The 22799-nt window shown below is 36.0% G+C and overlaps 1 protein-coding gene across 5 annotated transcripts in view; it reads right to left on the reverse strand.

Moving 5' to 3' along the window:
* Window positions 1–22799, reverse strand: part of MAPK8 (mitogen-activated protein kinase 8) — a 109968-nt gene that overhangs the window by 19284 nt on the left and 67885 nt on the right. For all 5 annotated transcript variants that reach the window (XM_053584613.1, XM_053584615.1, XM_053584612.1 and 2 more), the window contains exons 3-5: window positions 19430–19559; window positions 12587–12645; window positions 12354–12492 (exon numbers count right to left, since the gene is read on the reverse strand). In XM_053584613.1, coding sequence (XP_053440588.1) covers window positions 12354–12492; window positions 12587–12645; window positions 19430–19559 — 328 coding nt within the window. The remainder of the gene's footprint in view (window positions 1–12353; window positions 12493–12586; window positions 12646–19429; window positions 19560–22799) is intronic.

The raw sequence follows: 22799 nt of genomic DNA on the forward strand, positions 1-22799 counted from the left end.
GCACCTGTAGCCCCAGCTACTTGGGAGTCTGAGGCAAGAGGATTGCTTCAGCCCAAACGGTTGCTCTGAACGATGACAACACAGCATTCTACCCAGGGTGACAGAGTGAGACTGTGTCTAAAAAAATAAATAATAAAGAAAGAAAGAAAAAGAAAAGAAAAAAGTATGGTTACAGAAAGTAAGATTTTAAGAAATATCTTCCATGCCCACATCTTCTTATAATTGCTATACCATTTTCTCTTCCAAGCTGCTTTCCTTTGCCTACAAGTGGGGCTCAGAGACGATGGATGTTTTCTTTGATTTCTTAGAGTCCTGGACTTTGTGTAGCTCTTTATTTTTCTTCAATGGTTCATTATAAATTTAGTTGGTATTTCAGTTTGAGCTCCACAATTCTCTTCATTGCATCAATAGTTTTATTCCATAGCTCTCTCTGGTATTTGCCAGGTTTGTTTCTATATTTTTTAAATTCAAATGAATATCCACTGTAAGCTCTTTACAAGCTGCTTTCTGGAATACTTTAGTTCACCTGACCTTGTGAAGACTGCACTTCTTTTTAAAGTTTTTATGACATTTGTATTTATAAAATCTGAACACCATGCTATTGTTGCAAACATGCTGTGGACAGGGTAGACTGGCCCCAATCAGAAATAATACTTCTTGATACCCACGAATTTGCTTGGGTCCCCACAGACCAAATGCCAAGCTTGAGAGAAAGTGATGTCAAATGTTAGTTATACTGCTAACTATATATGGGAAGAGTAATTTGAAATTTATATGGATTCCTGGCAGATGCAGTGGAACTAACCCAGCATTGCATTTTCTCCCCCAGATTTTTCCAGCCTCCTCAGCTAGGCAAAGCCACATGGGTAGTTCTAATCAATGAAATATGAGTAAAAGATTAAAAAGGCCAGCCAGGGTGATGCCTGTGGCTCAACGGAGTAGGGCGCCGGTCCCATGTGCCAGAGGAGGCGGGTTCAAACCCAGTCCCAGACAAAAACCACATGCACACACACACACAAAAATAATAAAATAAAATAAATCCAATAAAAAGAAAAGAAAAGAAAAGAAAAAGGCCGGCCAGTGCACAACCTCCTGAGGTCCCCTCCCCTGCTTTCATTATTAGGAACATCCTGGACAGTAGGCCCTTCCTGCAGCCTGTGTTGCTGGGCATCTATGAAAAGCAGAGTCCCCACCCTCACTGTGACTGCATCAGACATACAGTATGGGAAATGAACCTTAGTCCTGGTAAGCCACCAATAGTTCAAGGTTTATTTGTTACCTTAGCATAGATAAGTCTATTCTGATTAACACTGAAAACTGATACCAGGAATGGGATGTTACTACTATAAAAACATCAGATCATGGCTTAGCAGTTAAGCAGCAGAGAAAACTGACATCAAAAGTTGGAAAGGTGATCTCTGTTACATAGTAGCAAAACATTTCAAGAATCTGTCACCTGCACAGCCCTTGCATAATGAACCTGACACTCAAGGACAGGGTTGGCAAATTAAGGCCTGCTGGCTTTTGCAGAGAAAGTTTTACAGAACACAGTCATGCTCATTATTCAATCACATATTGTCTATAGCTGCTTTTGTGTTACAATGGCAGGGTCTAATAGCTGTGGAGCCTAAAGTATTTACTGTATGGCTTTTATAGAAAAAGTCTGCTGACCCCTACTCCAGAAGAAGAGACTGGAAAGCAAAAACTAAGTAGAGTGTGTTGGTAGCTATTAGCTGCAGGCAACCTTTAAGTAGAAATAAAAAGAAACAGAGTCTAGAGTTTCAGGGCCTTTCCATTTTAGAAAAGCTAAATTGCTACCAGCCTTTAAGTGTTCACCTAATATCCTCACCTACCCCCAGAAAGAGTCCTGACACTATTAATGGGCTCAGTCATATGACTTGTTTCAGCCAATGGAATGTGGAGGAATGTGCTTGATTTAGCATGGCTCTTGCTCATCATCTACCTGTTTCTATGAGAAAACCAAGTTTCTGGGAAGCACTCTTTCAACTTGGATGCTGAAACCTGAACCTGACCCATGGTCTGGAGCAGTGCCACACAGCCAACCCTGCAGAGCCAGGAGCAAAGTTTTAAGCCACTTGTAGTGAGCTGGTTTCCATGCTTCATTTTCACATGACAATTCTGAAAGTCTTTAAGGGAAAAAAAAAGCTACAAATCTTTCAATTGATAAAATTGCCTCAGTTTGCCAATAGAAGCCAGAAAGCTTTAAGAGAGACTCAAGACAGTCTCAGTTAAGTCAAGAATACAAGACCTGTGAGCTAACAAAGATTCACTGAAAAGAACTATAATTAGAACAATAAGGAATTACTTAAGTTTCTGAGAGACCAGATAACTCTCAGGCCTAAATCCATGGGTCTACAACAATTCTATAATTGAAATAGCACTTTTACTCCCAGGGAATATCTGTCATTGTCAAGGAGACATTTTGGATCATCGTGACTGAGGACTGCTACTGGCATCTAGTGGGCAGGGGCCAGCGATATTGCTTAACATCCCACAATGCACAAAATGGCCCCTGAAAAGAATTATTTGGTCCAAAATGTCAATAGTAGTGAGGTTAAGAATGGCTACTTTAAAATGACCCCTAGGCCTCAAACTTTTACAGGTGGTAAACAGGCTGAGAAAGGTGAAGAGCCCTCAAGGAGAACACATTTTTCAATACCTACTTTTGGTAAGTTCAAGGAGAATAACAGAAAATGAAGATTCTCCCACAGGGCGCAGCCAGGTATCACAGAGAGCAGTAGACAAGGATCACAGAGATCAGAGGGTCTAATCAAAGAATATAGTCCAGCTTCAGAACAAGGGACACTCACAATATATCCCCAGCAGAACCTCAATCACAGCTAACCAATGACTGTATTTTTCAGTCTTCCAAATGGAAACTGTTTATTATGGTGATACTGGCCCTGTTTGACCACTCTGGTATTTGAGGAGAGGAGGGATAGGGGTGATCAGATCATCTGGCCATTCCAGTTCTTATGTTCCTGGACTAAAAGGAACAATATCTAGATGTGACAGACATTACTGTCCACACAGTTATGTACTTGGAACTAAATGCCTTTAGGGATAGGACTTTGGGCTATCTCCCTTAAGGAGGTACGGAATAAAGAGAACAAAGTAATGTCTGACAGCCAGAGGGTAGACTGTGGCAGAGAAGACCGGTGCTCACTACCATTCTGACATCTGCTCTCCTTACATTTCCCAGTTCCCATACACTAGACAAGCCCTATGGCTAGCTCTGACAATGGGCTCCAAGCAGAAGTGAAGTGTGTCCTTCTAGGCCCAAGCCCAGAGGAGCCCAATACACATTGTTAAGCATGGATAGGCCTTCTAGGTCCTTAAGTGTGGCCTTTTCACTGGTTCCAAATTTTATGGAACAAATCCTTTTAATTAAAAGGGGTGCAGCAGAGAAAGACGTAACTTTTCCTGTCTCCTGTGGTGCTTAGTAAAGAATAATCTGGAAATCAGAAGGCCACAGGCTCCCCACTCCCAGTGGGGCCTCATTTAGCTTGAGTCTATGAGTGACTATGTAGAAGCCCACCTCCAACCCTGACTTGCAGTAAACCTCTCAAGAATGAAAGGCCAAATTATTTTACCAAGAAAGGGATCTCAGACCAGCAGAGGTACAGCCAAGGGTGAGGTAAATCTAGAATGAGTAGTAGAGAGATGAGTACCAATTATGGCCTTGAGATCAGTGGCAGAAGCAGGAGGCTATAGTTCACCACATTAAACTTCCCAGAAGTTGCTCTAGGAAAAGAGAAGACACAAAAATCTGGGAGAAGCAGTGTTTAGAACTTACTATACAAAGAAAGTAGAAATAAGGGGCACAAGTTGTAGTGGGTTCTGTGATGCCTACTCAGATCTCTGGCTCAGGCCTGAGGCACTCACTCTTCCAGCTGCTGGTAGTGGCGGCTGCTGAGAGTCTTTTATCAAATCTCTCCAGAAAGTCCCTTGCCACAGAGAGCTAGCTACCTTTTCCAAGGTCATGCTGCTCCCCAGGGTGAAGGGCTGGTTGAGCTACCTGCTGAGGCCTTTGGAATGATTATAATCCAATTCAATTTTTCCCTCTATCAATTTTCACTTCCTTTATTCCCTCATAGATGTTGATTCTGAAGGACTCTACAGTAAACTTTTTACACACATTATCTCCACCCTAGAGTTTGTCTCTCAACTGCACAATCTGAGATAAAGGTATATTCCTCATAATGCTAACAGATCACAGTATGTCTCTTAGTAGCTCAACTTTATTAAGAAATTTTCTATAGCTGTACTTCATTTTTAGCACTTTATCTGCTGACACTAGGTTATTTGTGCCATTCTTCTATTTTCCACAGTTTAAGCTTTATGTATAGTAACTACTTCACATATAAAGTTTCTTGATACTTACTTCTTTTAATTGGATTATATTTTTCATGTTTTTAAACTGATTCTCCATCTCCAGGGAGGAATACTTTCTATTTTATTCAATTTTATCTCACAAAATGGAGTTACTCTTATTTTTTCCATATTTGCATTTTCCTGGTACATCTTTGCCAATTCCTTTGCCTTCAGTCTTTTGAACTTAGCTACAAATGTTTGTGTTACAGAAACATGCAGTTGCTATTCAGCTTTTTTGAGTGTGTCAATTCTCTGACCTTCTTTTGTTTATTTCACAAAGGGATTAACTCCCTTAACACATTATGTTATATATTGGTCTTCTGTGATTTTGTGTTTCTTTTTTATGCTCCTTGTTGTTACCACCATTTTCTATCTTCTACTATTTGGTCTGCTTTTTGGTCTACCTGCTATCCCCATTCATCTGGAAAATTTCTATATGGAAGATTTTACTTTACTAAAATAAAATAAATGTCCACAGTGGTGAATTACTGTACTAGTAGGAATCCAGAAACAAACCAACCAACTAAACCTAGAGGTTTAATTCATTTGGTCTGCTTCACACAGTGTATGAGTATGGGCTGAAGAAGATAAAATACAATCCTATTTAAAGAGATTTCTGTTAGGTTGTTTAAAGACTGAAAAAGACATACTATTAGAGCAGATGTATATGTAATATACAAAGGAATTCACTTAGAATTACCTTGTACTCTGAACATAAATCTGTGTATTTGCTTTATTACATGAGTAAAGTTATTTGACTTCAGAAGTGGCTCAGAAGATAAAATTCCATTAATTACACAATTTTAAAACAATTACTCTCAAACACGTTTTTGATTCTCAAAAAACAGTAAGTTATAATTAAAAGTAAAATACAAAAACATACTTCCACAGAAAAAATACAATGTTCATGTTAGCATTACTCATAATAGCAATGTGGTAACAACCTACATGCCCATCAAGTGATGAATGTATAAACAAAATTTAGTATAGTCATTACAGTGCATTATTATTTGGTAATAAAAAGAAACGAAGCAGTAATCTATGATACGTGATACAACCATGAATGAATCTTGAAAACATGAGGGTAGGTAAAAGAAGCCAATCAGGAAAGGTCACATATTATCTAATTCCATTTATACAAAATGTCCAGAATAGACAAATATAAAGAGACAGAAAGCAGATTAGTGGCTGCCTAAGGCTGGAGGTGAAGGAGACAGGGAAGAAAGAGAAGTAAAGGCTAATGGGTTTGGAGTTTCATTCAGGGGAATAAAGTGTTGTAAAATTAGACTGTGGTGATAGGTGTACAATCTTTAAACACTGGACTGTACACTTTAAATGGATAAATTGTATGGTATGTGATTTATATTTCAAAAAAGTCATTAAAGAACCTAGAATACAAAAATTACAAAATATTTCTGTACAGGTATATAGAAAACACAACTCTGGTGAACATTCCATTTTCTATGTTGGTAATGATAGCAGCTTATTTTCTATTCTGCTTCTTTCAGAGCAAAAATAAACTTGACTACTCCATATTAATCAGTGAAATATTATTCTCCAAGAACATGAAAGGCAATGATGTCAGCCAAAATGGCTCCAGAGAAACATTAGAAAGCAGAGCAAAAACCGTTGCTGGAAAATGTTGGAATAAACATTTTCAGAATTCTAGAACATATTCAAAAGTTTACAACAATCAAGTAAACTCAGAATCACGTAAAAGGCAACGTAAAAACAATAGGAAACCGGGGAGGTAGCTTTGTGTACAGTAACTCTTCTTCACGTATAGTTTCTTAATACTTATTTCATACCAATTAGGATGGTTACCATGAGAAAAAAAGAAAAGTGTAAGTGGAAATGAGGAGTAACAGGATCTTTGTGCATGGTCGTTGGAATGTAAAACAGTAGAGCAGGTATGGAAAACGGGTTTGGCGGTTCCTAAAAAAGTTAAAAATAATTACCATATGATTAGCAGCTCTACTTCTGGCTATACACTCCAGTGAAATGAAAGCATGGTCTCAAAGAGATATTTGAACAACTGTGTTCACAGTAAAATTCTTCACAATAGCTGAAGAATTTGGAAGCATCCCAAATATCCGTTGATGAATGGATAACATGATATATACACAAATGGAATACTATTCAGCCTTACAAAGGAAGGAAATTCTAACATATGCTACAACATGGATAAACTTTGAACACATTATTCTTAATGAAATAAGTCAGTCACAAAAAGGCAAATACTGCTATATTCCACTTGCATGAAATACTCAGTCAAAATCATACAGACAGAAAATAGAATGATGGTTACCAGGAGCTGAGAGGAGGGGAGAGTGGAGAGTTATTGCCTAATGGGTATAGAGGTTGTTTCACAAAATAAAAAGAATTCAGGAGATGGATGGTGGTGATGGTTGTACAACATTATGAATGTACTTAATACCACCGAACTGTACACTTAACAGTTAAGATGGTAGATTTCATGTTTGTGTATTTTATTCTACTATAATAAAAACGTGTTTAGGGAAAATAGATGGAAACATTTCTAGTGTTATGTGTCTTTTATAATAAAAAAAAATCAGAAAAAAAAGGAAATATTTTTGGTATTTTAACTAGTCCTCACCTACCTCCTGTCTAGGAAAATACACAAGTCTGTAGAAGGTAACACACTTTCAAACAACCAATGGGTCAAATAACAAATCAAAAGGAAATTAGAAAACACTTTGAGACAAATTAAAATGAAAACACAACATACCAAAATTTAAGGAATGCTGAGAAAGCAGAGCTCTGAGGATAATTTCATAGCTGTAAATGCCTACATTAAAGAAAGATTGCAAATCAATAAATTAATATTCCAAAATGATAAAGAGAATAAAAAATAGAACTAAACTAGTCTCAAAGCAAGAAGATGCAAAAAATAATTAAAAAAGATAAAATAGCAGATTAACAAAATAGATTTTTAAAAAATAGAGAAAAATCAACAAAACCAAGTCACTTCTTTGAAATGATCAACAGACAAACCTTTAGCTAGTCTTACTAAAACAATTAGGATAACACAAATAACTACAATCAGAAATGAAAGTGGGGATTATAACCACTGACTAATAAAACGGATTATAAGAGAATCCCATGAACAATTATGCACCAGCAAATTTGATAAACTAGATGAAATGGACAAGCTCCTCAAAAGATACAGTATTATCAAAACTGACTCAAGAAACAGAAAATCTGAATAGGTTGATAAGAAAATGAATCAATAATCAGAATATCCCAAAAAGAAAACCCAATACAAGATGGCTTCAGGGGCAAAATCTACCAATCATTTCTATAAAAATTAACACCATACTTCTTAACCTCTTCCAAAAAATAGAAAATATTTCCACATTTGTTCCAAGGAAGCATTACCTAATACCAAAGACAGACTAAGACATCATTAAAAAACTGCAGAGCAATAGCATTTATGAACACAGATGCCAAAACTCTCAACAAAATACCAATTCTAATAGCATATTAAGAAGTTATATACCATGACCAGATATGATCTACCCCAGAAATGGAAGAGTAGTTCAACAACAAAAAGACTATTGGTAATACCACATTAATTGAATGAAGGAAAAATATATAATTTCAATTGATGCAAAAATGCATTTGACAAAGTTTAACACATTCATGGCAGAAACATTTAAACTAGGAACAGAAAGTATGTGCTGAAGAATTAATCTTAGGTAAAGAGAAGTCTACTGGTGATCTCTAGGCCAACGGTTCTCAACCTGTGGGTTGCAACCCACAGGAAAATTGTATTAAAGGGCCGCGGCATTAGAAGGTTGAGAACCACTGCTCTAGGCCCTTGGATACCTTAGTTATGTCCTGCCTGGTAGAACTGTCTTTGTTTGCCTGGGTCATGTGGCCACAGGATAGTCTAACAACATGATTTATGATGGGGGCTTGGAGGGGAACATACCAGTTCCAACCTCTGGAGGAACTGGAGACTAAAGGTATTGATATGAACCTTGGAAGGGTTGGAGACTGAAGGCCAGCAGTATAGTAGTCCTCCCCTTATCCACAATTTCACTTTCTATGGTTTCCGTTACCTGCAGTAAAGTGAGTCTAAAAACATTAAGTGGAAAATTTTAGAATAAGCAATTAAAAAGTTTTAAATTGAGTGCTCTTCTGAGTACTATGACAAACTCTCATACCATCCTGCTCCATTCCAGCCAGGATGTTAATCAATCCTTTGTCCAGTGTATCCGTGCTGTACATGTGTACACTGCCTGTTAGTCACTTAGTAGCCATCTTGATTATCAGACAGACTGTGGCACTAACACAGTGCTTGTGTTCAAGTGAACCTTATTTAATAATGTTATGTCATGAGGCCTATATCATTCATCTTATCATGATGTTCATCTTATGATATCATGGTATCATTCATCTTATCAAGATGGGTAAAAACAAAGTATTTTCAAAGACAGCCCATACTCATAGAACTTTTTTATAGCACAGTGTTATAATTGTTCTATTTTACTATTATTGTTGTTAATCTTTCACTGTGCCTAATTTATAAATTAAACTTTATCAGAGGTGTATGTATACAAACATAGTATGTATAAGATTCATTACTATCTACGGTTTCAGACATCTACTGCAGGTCTTGATGAAATGTATTTCCCAATGGATAAGGGGAGACTAACTATGTGAGTGAACCCCAATAAAAACTCTGGACACCAAAGGCTTGGGTACTTCTCTAACGGGCAATACTGTGTGTAGTGTCATACCTCATAGCTGAGAGGAAAGGAAAACTGAAAACTCTATGTCTGGACTTCTAGATTTTGCCCTATCAGTCTTTTCCTTTGGCTTATTTTAATTTGTATCCTTTCATTATAATAAAATGAATCACTTTCTAGAGTTCTTTCAGTCATTCCAATGAATTATCCAATGAAGGTGGATGTGGGGACCCCCAAATGTGTAGCCAGCTGTTCTGAAGTGAAGATGATCTTGAGGAAAGTCCCCAAATTTGTGGCTGGTAACTGGATTAAGGGAAGTCTTATGAGGTTTGTTTCCCCTGAGTATACAACATGACTAACTCCAGAGCAGAAAGAAACTTCTGCAAACAAGAAAAAAAAATATTATGAAATCCCCATGACAAATGTCATACTTAATGATTAATGGTGGAATACTGAAAGCCTTTTCCCTGAGTTCAGGAATAAGACAACGATGCCTATTTCCACCACTTCTACTCAATATTTTCCCAGAAGTTCTAGCCAGAGCAACAGGGTAAGAAAAGGGGTGGAGGCACCTAAGCTAGAAAGGAAGAAGTGAAACTAGGGTAAAGATAATTTAATTTTAATGTACAGAAAATCATTTTTAAAAATCCATTACAAAACTGTTGGAGCTACAAAATTTGGCAAAGTTGCAATATATAAAATGTAAACTCGACACAACAAAATCAGTTGTGTTTCTATATACTGGCAATGAACAATCTGAAAGGGAAATTAAGAATACAATACCATCTATAATAGCTTCCAAAAAAAAATAACACCTAGGAGTAAACTAAGAAGGTGAAAGACTTGTACATAGAGAACTACACAACACTGCTGAAATTAGTTAACTATGTAACAGAGACTAAACTGTGCCTCCTCACATTCTTATGAGGCCCTAAACCCCAAAGTGACTGTACTTTAAGGTAGGGCCTTTGTAAAGGTAATTAAGGTTAAGATGAGGTTATAAGGGTAGAGTTCTGTTCCAATAACTAATGTTTTTATAAGAAAGGGAGATACCAGAGCATTTTCTCTCCATTCATGCAGAGGAAAGGCCATAGGAGGACACAGCAAGAAGGTGACTGTCTACAATCCAGGAAAAGAGGCCTCACCAGAACAGAAATCAAATTTGCTGGCAACCTGATCATGGACTTCTAGACTAAAGAACTATAAGAAATTAAATTTCTATTGTTTAAGCCACCCAATCTGTGGTATTTTGTTATGGCAGCCTAAGCAAACTAATATAACCTAAGAAAATGGAAGACAACCTGTGTTCACAAACTGGAATACTAAATATCATTAAGATGGCAAAACTACCAAAGTACTCTACAGATTTAATGAAATCCTTTTGTAATTCCAATGGCCTTTTCTGTACAAGTAGAAAAACTGACCTGCAAATTCGTATGGAATCACGAGGGGTTCCAAATAGTCAAAACCATATTAGAAAACATAAGGTTGGAGAAATTATACTTTCCCATTTCAACTTACCAGCTACAGTGATCAAAATAACATACTACTGGCTTATGAACATATAAGCCAATGAAATAAAACTAAGAGGACATAAAGAAAACCAGATGTTTATGGTCAACTGTAAGGGTGCAGTGACTATTCAATGGGGAAAATATAGCCTCTTTAACAAAATGATGCCAGGACAACTGGATTTCCATATATAAAAGAATGAAGTTGGACTTTTATCTCACACCATATTAAAAAATTAACTCAAAATGGATCAAAGACATATATGCATGAGCTAAAACTACAAAACTCTTTCATTTACAAGAGATTCTTATGGATGATACCAAAAGCATAAACAATAAAAGAAAAAAACTGGATTTCATGAAAATTAGAAACTCCTGTGCATTAACAGATTATCATCAACCAAGATGAAAGACAAACTACAGAATGGGATAAAATATTTACAAATCATATATCTGATAAGGGTCTAGTATATGAAATACATAAAGAAATCCAACACCTACAACGAAAGGGCAACCCAATTAAAAAATGGACAAAGGGCCTGAATACATATTTCTCAAAAAAAAAATATATGACAAGGGAAATGCAAATCAAAAATCATAAGGAAACATTCCATACCCACTAGGATGACTAGAATCTAAGTCCAACAATAAGGACAAGGATACAAGAAACTGGAACCTCATTCACTGCTCTAGTGAGAATATAAAACGCTGCAGCCACTATGTAAAACAGTATGATGGTTCTTCAAAAAGTTAACTACAAAGTTACCATATGACCCAGCAATTCCACTCCTAGGTGTACATGCAGAAGAGTGAAGACACATATTTGTACATTAATTTTCACAGCAGCACTCTCCATAATAGCTGAAAGGTAGAAATAACCCAAATATCCATGGATGGATAAAGATAAACAGAATGTAGTATATAGAATAGCATTCAGTCATAAACAGGGTAACTATTGATACATGCTAGACATGGATAAACCTTAAAAAACATTATCCTGAGAGAGCTGAGGAAGGGAAGGAGGGAGGGCGTGGGGGGTCAAGGGATTGGTTCACCTTTTGGGGGCAGGATACAAAAATAAGAGGGTCCTTATTCAACAAAAGGAATCAATGTAACCTGCTTCTGTGTACCCTCAATGAATCCCCAATAAAAAAACAAACAAAAACAAAACAAACAAACAAAAAAACATTATCCTAAGTAAAAGGCCAGACACAGAAGGTCACATATCATATAACTCCATTTATTTTTTTATTTTATTATTACTTTTTTAGAATATAGCTCAAGTGTCTGTCTTGAGAAGGTAGCAGGAAACACACAAAGTTGTCTACCAACTTCTAAAACAAAAGGGCCATTTCACCCTTTTGGCCTCTCCTAGCAAACTGGCACTTAAGTCAAAGAGCTGGAGCTCTCAAAGGCTCTTTTCCAGCTAGTCACGTGATTCCATTTATAATGAAATATCCAGAACAGGCAAATCAACAGACAGAGGAAGTAGACTGGCATGATATGAGGGGTTACGGGGAGAAGGGAATGAGCAGTGACTTCTTCTGGGATGTGGAGTTTTCTTTTGGGGTGAAGAAAATAATTTTAGAATTTAATATAGGTGGTATTAATACTTGCAAAACACTGTGAATATATTAAGTGATACTGAATTATACACTTAAAAATGGTTAATTTTGTTATATGAATTGTGTCTCAATGAAAAAAGAATATGATGACAGTTTTTTCTACTAACCCGATGGATAATTCCAGCAGAGTGAAGGTGCTTGATTCCACACAGCATCTGATAGAGAAGGTAGGACATTCTTTCATGATCTAGCTCCATCTGAATCACTTGGCAAAGATTTGCATCCATGAGCTCCATAACTATGTAACTTTATGGGTTAAAAAAAAGATGACAGCTAAAGTGTACAGCAACAATCTAAGAAAAATGTACTAAAACAGCAAACTTTTAATTACCACACTTACACATCTTGAAATTCTTCTAGGGATTTCTGTGGTGTGAAAACATTCAAAAGGCCAATTATCTGTGGTAAAGGCAAACAGAAAAATTAGATGCTTACTAATCATTTGGGAACTGCAAATACATGGTTTAAAAACAAAACCCATCATCAGTTTAAAATCTTTCAAATTTTTAAGTAATCTCATTTATTTTATATGTTAAATCTTTAGGACTAGGAGTTGGAAGGGAGGGATAAAAAGGTAGAGGCACAGAGGACTGTGCCTCTTCCATTTCTGAAGAGTCAATTATCACACACATTACATTATAAAACCTCTACATAATTTTTTAGTGACTCTTAAATACCTCCTAACAGCTCCAATCCAATTCAATAGCCCTATGTAATCTCAGCTCTTTTCCTTCCCTGGTTTTTCAGAATACTGTACTTGCCTGGATTTCTTCATTCCCAGTCTATTCCCCATGGTTATCCACAGGCAAACCCTCTTTCCCATCATTGTCTTCAGTCCTTCTCCTTTTCTATCTGCACCCTTTCCCTGGGTGACTAATTAACCATGTCTTTTTCTCCAAACATATTTGTGTGGATAACTCCAAAATATATAAGATCTGGCAATTAAGTTTGCAAACTTGCCACTGCGCACTTAAATTGGCAGCACTGTACAAGCAACTTGGTAAGGTTTCAAAACCAATGTATATCACCAGTGTCTCACAGCTGACTCACACTTCATGCTGACAAGTGGTGGTGTCTTGCTGAGTGGTGTTCATTATTGCTGTGTATTTTTGTGTGCCATCACAAGAATGTCGGAGCTTGAGTTAGAGCAACAAACAAACATTAAATTCCTTATTAAACTTGGCAAGCGTGAGAGTGAAATAAGGAATATGTTAGTCCAAGTTTATGGGGATAATGCCATGAAGAAAATGACAGTGTATAAATGGACTGAACATTTTTCTGAAGAGAGAGAAAGCGCCACTGATGAAGAGGGGTCAAGGTGGCACAGTAATGTGCAGAACTGACAAAAACACTGCAGAACTTCATCAAATTGTGCACCAAAATCAATGCCTGACTGTGACAAGCATAGCAGAGCAAGTAAAAAGAAAAACAGTTAGGAAAATCTTGACTGAAAATCTTGGCATGAGAAAGGTGTGTATGACAATGTTTCCACAAGAGCTCAACAATGAACAAAATCAAAGGAGAGTTGAAGTTTGCCAAGACCTTCTGGAGAGGTAAAATGATGTTTCGGGCCACGTTATCACTGGTGATGAAACATGGTGTACCAATACAACCCTGAAACAAAGTGTCAAACTGCACAATGAAGTCAGCCAAATCTCCACAACCAAAAATGTTCTGTCTGTCCAAATCAAGAGTCAAAATGATGTTGCTAAACTTTTTTGACATCAGAGGGATTGTTCATTATGAATTCGTACCAACTGGGCAAACAGTTAATCAAGTTCACTGTCTGGAAGTGCTGAAAAGGCTGCATGAAAAAATTAGACAAGAATTATCTGAACTTTTTGCCAATAACTCATGGCTTTAGTATCACGACAATGTACCAGATAACAGAGTACTGTCTGTGAGGGAGTTTTTAGCCAGTAAACAAATAACTGAACTTGAGCACCCTCCTTATTCAACTGATGTGGTCCCCAATGACTTTTTTCTTTACTTGAAGATAAAGGAAATATTGAAAGGAAGACAGTTTAATGACATTCAGTACATCAAGGATAATACCATGACAGCTGTGATGGCCATTCCAGAAAAGAATTCCAAAATTGCTTTGAAGGGTGGACTAGGTGTTGGCATCATGCATAGCTTCCCAAGGTTAAGTACTTAGTGATATTCATCAATGAGGTATGTAGCAATTTTTTTGGATGAGTTCACAAACTTAATTATCACAACTTGTATATTAAAGATTCTCGCTTGGCTTATTAGTTTCTGATATACATTACCATTTTACATGAACCTCTCATAAATAATATAAAATTGAATTCATTTTTCATTCTTACCCAACCCCCTTACTTTTTCAATATGCCCTTTCTTTTTCCAAAATAAAGCTCAGTATTGGATTATGATCTGTGCCATAATAAATATTCAAAAGAATGCTGTCCATTCTACTGTTAGTCTGAACTTCAATCTCATTTTCTCCATTCTCTCCACTGCTACTATACAGGCTGAGGAGTCTATCATCTCATCCAGACTCTTCACACTACGATTACTTCTAACACTAGTGTTACAGACGGAATGTTTGTGCCTTCCCAAAATTCCTCTGTTGAAGTCCTAGCCTACAATGTTATAGTAACTGGAGATGGGGGCCTTTGGAAGATAATTAGGGTTAGTTAAGTCACATGATTAGGGGCCCTCATAATAAGAGGAGTTAGAGTGCTCACAATCTCTCTCATACTCCTCTCTGTTTCTGTCTCTCTCTCCTTCCTTCCCCTACTCTGCTCCTCCCTCCCTCCTTCCCTCCCTCTCTCTCTCACCCCATGTGTATGCACTGTGGAAAGGCTACGTGAACATAAAGTGAGAAGATGCCGACCTGCACCTGTAGTCAGGAGTAGGCGTTCACCAAGAACTGAACTGGCCTTGATCTTGGCCTTCCCAGCCTCCAAAATTCTACAAAATATTTACAAAATACTCTGTATGTGTTGGGCACTTCTTTGTCCCTGTGTTTGGAGACTTCGGGGATGACTTTTGGGACATCCTGTAAATCTCTATTGTTTACGTCACCCAGTCTACAGTATTCTACAGTATTCTGTAGTGGCAGCCTGAGCTAAGACAATTAGGGACCCCAACAATGTTTTTCTAAAAATCTGGCTACCATTTTATTGCCTTTAATATGGTAAAAAGAAAACCAAGACTTAACTCTTCAAAAACTTAAAGCCAACAAATAAATTCCAAAATGACCTAGCAGTATATTCAAAGCTCTACATGACTGGACGTCAACTCCTGCTAAGTCCTCTATTAAACATCATACCTTAGCCATCGAGTTTCAAGAATGTTGTTTTCTAGAGCTCTCGAGGTCCTTTAAACATGCTTTTTCTTATGCTTGTCATTTATCTACTGAACTTAGTTATCTTCAAGATAGACCTCTTTTGTATAGTCCTTACAGAGCTGACTTCTCTCTACTTCGTCTCTAGTTACCTTCTAATGTTATCATGGCATTCAACACAAGGTAGTTCTAGTCTCTTTTTCACAACAGCCTTGTTCCTACCACACAGAATCCTTATTAGAATGAACTATGTCTTACTCACTTTATAGTCCATTACAGAGAAAGGTGGTTGACACGCATTTTAAAATGTTTGCTGACAACTGTATTTAGGGATGGGAAATGTTTTCAGGGACATAAAATGCATGAGGGAAAAATCCATGTTATTCCTCTAAGCATTAAGGTTTGCTTATGGAAAGCATTCAAAAAAATAATATTCAGAAAGGGTAAAACAAACTTGTTTAAGATAAGAGTTACATGATAACAATAAAACATCTGGCTGCTTTAAATTAATTCAAGTCTCCTAACCAGAAGTAATGCATATGTGCAGAGTTGGACAAGTAGTAAAACTACTCTCATTAATACCTGGGAAATCCCAGAGTAGAAGAGAAGTGTTGAAGTTTAAAGGTACCTAGAGACAGAAAGGAGACCAGCAGTTGTTTAGAGCTGAGGGGGAGGGAGGTAGGGGAACGATAGTTAAAGGATACAGCTATCCTTTTTGAGATACTGAAAATGTTCTAAAAATATGAGGACAGTCCTACATATCTATGACTATATTATAACTCATTGAATTATATACTCCAAATGGGTGAATTGCATGCTATGTGAATTATATCTAAATAAAGTTGTTATAAATAAAGATTAAAGCAGACAGTTGTCCTTTTTTTCAAAAAGGGAAATAAAGAAAATAACACAAATTATAGACTGGACAGCCAAGAAAAAGTCAAGAATTGTGAGTAGTAAATGACTACTTGGAAAGAAGTAAAAATTACCAGGAGAGGGTAAAAATTCATTAAGAAATATTGTTCCCGTCTGTCAGAGAAATGCAACCAGATACAGTATATAAGGATTACAAAAAAGGCATTTTTGAAACATCTCTAAATAACAACATCCATATGAATAAAATGATGAAGTGGAGAGAAATGAATAATTGTAATAGTTAGACATATAGTTTTTTCAATATACCCAAAGGTTGCTAATGAACTAATTCATCTATTATGAAGACATTCTGAGAACTGGAAAGTGAAGTCAACAAATAAAAAATCAGAATAAAGAAGAAAAGAGCAATCTGTATTAGTCCAGGTAGAGTAGCCAAATTTCACCTTTGAAATTTAATAGGAAGAAACAACGCACAAGGCTTAACTCTCTAAAAACAAGAGGGAAAAAGTAAGGATGGGCAAGATGTGACCTGTTAAGTGGCCTGTAACAAAAAAAGTAACTTGCTGAGACAATGAAAGTTACATGGTGACATGATTTCACAATAGGGTTATAAAGCCTACGGGTAAGAAGAGATGACATGCCTCAGCCCCTCTCTGAGGATTCTATCAAACATGCTATGTCACTTTTCAAAGTACATTCAGAAATAAGTGACTAAATTAAAAAAGAAATGCAAAACCATCTATGAAAAGAGTGGGAAAAACCAGAGATGTTTAGATCAATAAAGAGATGATCTGTCCAGAGGATAAAATTATTCAAAATGGCAAGACAAGATAAAAATATCCATCCGTCCACCTAGAGTGGAAAACCTCAGTTAAACTTTCCTGCTTTTCCTACGTTTAGTCTTACATCCATTCACGGAACAAATATGTTCTAAATACCTCCTCTGTCTAGTACTTTTCTAGGTGCTGAGGGGCACTGCCTGGATGAATTTATGCCACTCATGCTACAGGTTGGTAACATACAACATGCTTCTCCATGCTTTTAGTTGATGGAGGCATTTTTCTTTGGAGTCACTCAGACTGGGGAGGTAGAAGTAACTGGAATCCTTCCAAAGAAAACACTGCCATAGCCATAGTCATTAAACTCAGTCCACAGGCTACAAGCTTACAAGGGCTACTAGCAAAACCGTGATGAGCAACATGTCTGCCTCTCAGCTGGAACAAGAATGGCTGCCACAATTTCTTCCCTGCCACTGACTAATTCGTAACCTCTTTCTTTGGGCCTTTTTTTATGCCACTCTTCCTCTCTGGAAGATCCTTTTCTTTCACTCCCATTTTTAAGAGTTGGCCTAGATCTACTTTCTCCCAAAGACTTCTCAGTTTATTAAAGCTCACTGAAATTATCTCTCTTCTGAGATCTCACAGTATGGTCCATCCACCATAATCTGACAAACTTTTACTGCTTCTGGTGTTTGATATAGAACTCTTCTTTTAAATTAATTAATTGTTTTTTGGAGACAAGAGTCTCACTCCGACAGGAACCTCAAGCTCCTAGGTTCAAAAGATCCTCCTGCCTCAGCCTCCCAAGTAGCTGGGACTACAGGTGCCTACCACACCGGGTGGCTAATTTTTCTGTTTTCAGTAGAAGATGGAGTCTCATTCTTGCTCTAGCTGGTCTCAAACTACTGACTGAGCTCAAGAGATTCTACTTCCTCAGCTTCCCAAAGAGCTAGGATTACATGAGGCAGCCACTGCACCAAGTTGATACTGAACTCTTTATGTACTGGTTTTGTCTTCAAAACAACATTGCAAGCTTCCCCAATAAAAGGAGCCTAAGTCTTAACTTCTATGAACTTTTCCCCTTAGTGATGAATGTAGTAACTCCAGAAGCTTGCACACACTTAGTTCTTAAAATGTGGTAAACTGTATTATCTGCGATAAGAAAGCATTGAACTCATTATATATTTTTAAACTCCTTTGAGCAAACGTCTCCAGTCAGATGCTCTCAGTTTAGAACTCTTTAACACTATCACTTACACCATTCACTCCTAGTTTATTTCCTCTCAGCTTGGAGAAATCATTCCATTAAGAAAATCATAAAAATACCAATATAGTCAATGTAAGTTTAAAAAGTATAACTATTTGTTCCTAAAATGAGTAAAAGCTGTATGTTTAAAACATTAACTGCCATGTGACTTGTATTTAACTTAAGTTAGCTTTGAGCCCAGACCACTGTGAAGCATATATAACTTACATGTCTCTTGACCTATCTTGACCTAATAAAGCACCATTGCCCCAAGGAAAAAAACAAATATTTTTTCTAGTGTGGCAGTCAATGTGTTAAGTCTTTATAATCATTAGAAAATGGAATTAGAAATGTTTTCCTAATTCCTATTAAATATTTCCACAAAGTTTCTGCTAACCTGCTTTATAACCACTGGCTATCTTCAACAGAAAGTGACCAGTGTATACTGCCATCACTCAAAGGGGTGGGAATGAGATATGGAGAACTGATTTATAAATCTTATATTCAATATGAATGTTTCAGTGTCAAAGTACAATGGGAACAATTTCATCTCTGCACTAAGGCTACAGTCTTCTGAAATATCAGCCTGATAGAGAACAAAAAGCAGAAGATGAGATCATGCCTGAATCTACAACACATACCTCTTTATAATTCCTTTTGTAAATTACATGTCAGGTAATTACACAGTCTAAATTTCAAAAGCCGTTTTTCTCTTGATATAATAATGTTGAGAAAAAATTCATCCTTTAAATATATATGTATATATGAGGGTTTTGTGGATAGTATCTAACTATGTGTGTCTCTATTATTCATATTACATGACTATATCCAAGACAGCCCTCATACATATATCCTTTTTAAACAATGTTTCAATACAGAAGCAATTTAAATCCTCTAATATATAAAAAGTGCTTGGTATTCATGATCTTGATTTCATCGGTAATTAAGAAATCTAAAATGTTCACTTACATTTTTGTGATTAACACATTTCATAAGAACTAGCTCTCTGTAGGCCCGCTTAGCATGGGTTTGATTCTGAAATGGCCGGCTTAGCTTCTTGATTGCAACATTTCTTTCAAGAATGGCATCATAAGCAGCACTGTAATAAGAAATTTAAAAATAAAATACTTAAGCAAGTACCTGTAAAAATGAATTTATGAATTCATGCATGAAATATTCATGCAGATTCCTCACTTTTCTCTAAAGATAAATACAAGTGAATCAGTTTCCAAGTCTATGATGCTCAACTTGTGTCTTCTACACCTATTACAGCATATTCCAATAATGCAAAGCAATTATTTCTTAAAATGCTCATGAATCCAAAGAGACAATGGATTGTGATGATAGAGGCCCTGCTTGCCCCTTAGGTTGCCTCAAAGATCTACCTAGCACATAGTGGGTACTGAATATACAAATGCTTAATGAGTATTTAGGTGAATTACATAGAACCTATCATTAAAACCTAACTGAATTCTCTGATCTGCACCTGCATCAAGGTAAGGCAGTCTAAAGAAGTCATGTGGTCATGAACTCTACTCAAAGAGTTGCTAAAAAATTCTACATGAACACTTTACTTCTATACTTTCAGACACAATACAAGGTACATACAGAGGTTATGTATATAAAACGTTTTATGTATATATATATGTGTGTGTATATATATATATATATTTTTTTTTTTTCTCCAGTTTTTGGCTGGGGCTGGGTTTGAACCCACCACCTCCGGTATATGGGGCTGGCACCCTACTCCTTTGAGCCGCAGGCACCACCCACGTTTTATATTTTTTAAAAAGCCTTTAAAATTTGTTTTGGAGGAGAAACTAACAATCGAAATGTTTATAAATATAAATACTATATTTCAGAGCATCAAAAGCTGCTTATAACAGGAACGCAAAATCATCATACTCAATACTCTTCCTATTTTTCCCACCCCATGACATTGACCATATGGCACCTTTCCTACATGACAGGTCAGTGAAACTAAAGCACAAATAAAGTGAAATTATAGAATTTAATGAGCAAAAGACCTCAAAAATCATTTGGACTCACCGCTGCCTAATATAGGGCCAGCAGTTGAGAAATTTGCTCAAAGTTCCTGAGAAAGTTAAAAGCAAAGCTGAGACTAGAAGACTAAGACATGAAGCCATGCTTTCATACTGGAACACAAAACATAATTTAAAAGACCATGCCTGTTTATGTAGTATTTGGAAAGTTAGCTCATTACTAATTAACACTATTTTCTTACCTGACTAAAAATCTCAATTTGTTCTGTACCCGTATCATATCATTCTACCAAATACAGTGTAGCCCTATAGGTATCAAGAAATTAGTACTCCATAAATGGACACATCTACACATTGTATGTGTACCATAACAATTGCCTACATTCATATATATGTACCAAAACATACATAAATATCATAATCCTTGCTTTTAAAATGCCATATTTATGAATCTGTCTGACCAAATTAAAAAAAAAAACAAAAACACTTTAGAAATCATGCAAAATTTTTAGAAGTTATGACTACATTCAGATAAAGCAGGTTTTATTTTTAACCACTAAATTCATTTATATTAGCATCTTATCTGTCAAATCAAAGATGTGTTTCAAACTCTGAAAAGTTCAAAAGATCTGAGCAGATTTTTTTAATCTACTGTATGCACTATTTTACATTCAAGGAAATTAAATTTATAATTGATTCTTAAATGTGTACAAATCAAAAATACCTGGGGAGTAAGAGGCTCCAATCCAGATCCAATAAATCTTTTTTTTTTTGTAGAGACAGAGTCTCACTTTATGGCCCTCGGTAGAGTGCCGTGGCCTCACACAGCTCACAGCAACCTCCAACTCCTGGGCTAGATCCAATAAATCTTAACTGTCTATGATTTGGGCAAAAAAACACCCATGTTTTTGTTTTTAATTAAATTCTTTAATTGATTCTGATAGTAACACAACAAGTTTTGAAATGTTTGTGCTTAACATTTCATAATAATCTTTTACAGAAATTATTACTTTAAGCAAAATTGGAAGATACTTATTATTTAGAACAAGGGTTTATCAAAAGGTCTTAAAGTCCCTCCCAAAGCAATTTTTTAAAACTGTGATATATGAATTTCAAAGTATACTTACCTGAGAATAGGTTGACTAATATATTTTAAAACACTAAGTACTTTATAAAAACATAATCCTCACAACAACTCTGTAAAGTAGGTTAGAAAACAGGCTTGTAAGTGTTAATTTGCCAGGAGTCACAGAGCTAGAATCTGAACAAAGAGCTGTCTTTTAGAATCCTGACTATATAATACTATATTCTTTAAATTTTTGGCTGGTTAAACAGTTAAATATGGTTACAATGATAATTAGCCAGCCAATATGGTTTATAAAATGACCCCAACTTCCATTATTTTTATTATAATATTATAGTTTAAGAAGACAAAAAAGGGAATAAATGCCTGTGTTTTGATTACACAAATTTGCTAGATCTTAACACTATATCACAATTACTCTGAATTTTTAAAAAAATTCATATAATATTATAGGTAAAGCTTCCTTTCTTTTCTCTATTCTCAGAGGTAACCAAGATAGTAAGTTTGGTGTTCTACATGCTTTAAACTACGTAACAATGGTACAATAAAGTATGTATATTTTGCATCTTGCTTTTAAACCCAATACTACATTTGTGAGATTATCCTTGTTGACACAACAGCTCCAGTTCATTTTAAATGTATAGTATTTCATTGTATAACTGTATCACAATCTTTTGATACATTTGATGTTATTTCTAATTTTTGCTTTTATAAAGTGTTGCAAAGAATATTCCTACGCATGCCTCTTTGTGCACATGTACAAGAGATTTTCTAGAACCTAGAAGAAACACCGGATCATAAACACTTAGGGTTTATGTTTTATTTTAACTATATTCTGAAACAAATTTGGTTCAAAAAGAAGTAATAAAGATGTAATTATGCTTGAGTGAGGCTTATAATTCTCCCCCACTGGCAGCTGCTTATGTTAATTTAGTGAGCTAGAATTATTAACTATCCCAAGGAGTGTTTTGCATTTCATTTTATAAGGAATTATGCTGATCTATAAAGCCTGAGTCTTTTGTAGAAATTAGCCTGTAAATCAATTTTACAGATACATACAAGTTTTGAAATACATATAGTAAGAGGTTATTAGCTGACTTCATTCCCTAGGGTAAAATAAGATTTCTGAAATTCCAGAGTTGCATTACCATGTGAAAGTGATAATTAAGTGAAGCTTCATATTAAACAATTAGTTATGGGAATAGATGTATACATAGAATTAATAAGTATGCCACTAATTTCGCCCTTATGC

This window comes from Nycticebus coucang, chromosome 3, assembly GCF_027406575.1.
Source record: "Nycticebus coucang isolate mNycCou1 chromosome 3, mNycCou1.pri, whole genome shotgun sequence".
Classification (NCBI taxonomy): Eukaryota; Metazoa; Chordata; class Mammalia; order Primates; family Lorisidae; genus Nycticebus; species Nycticebus coucang.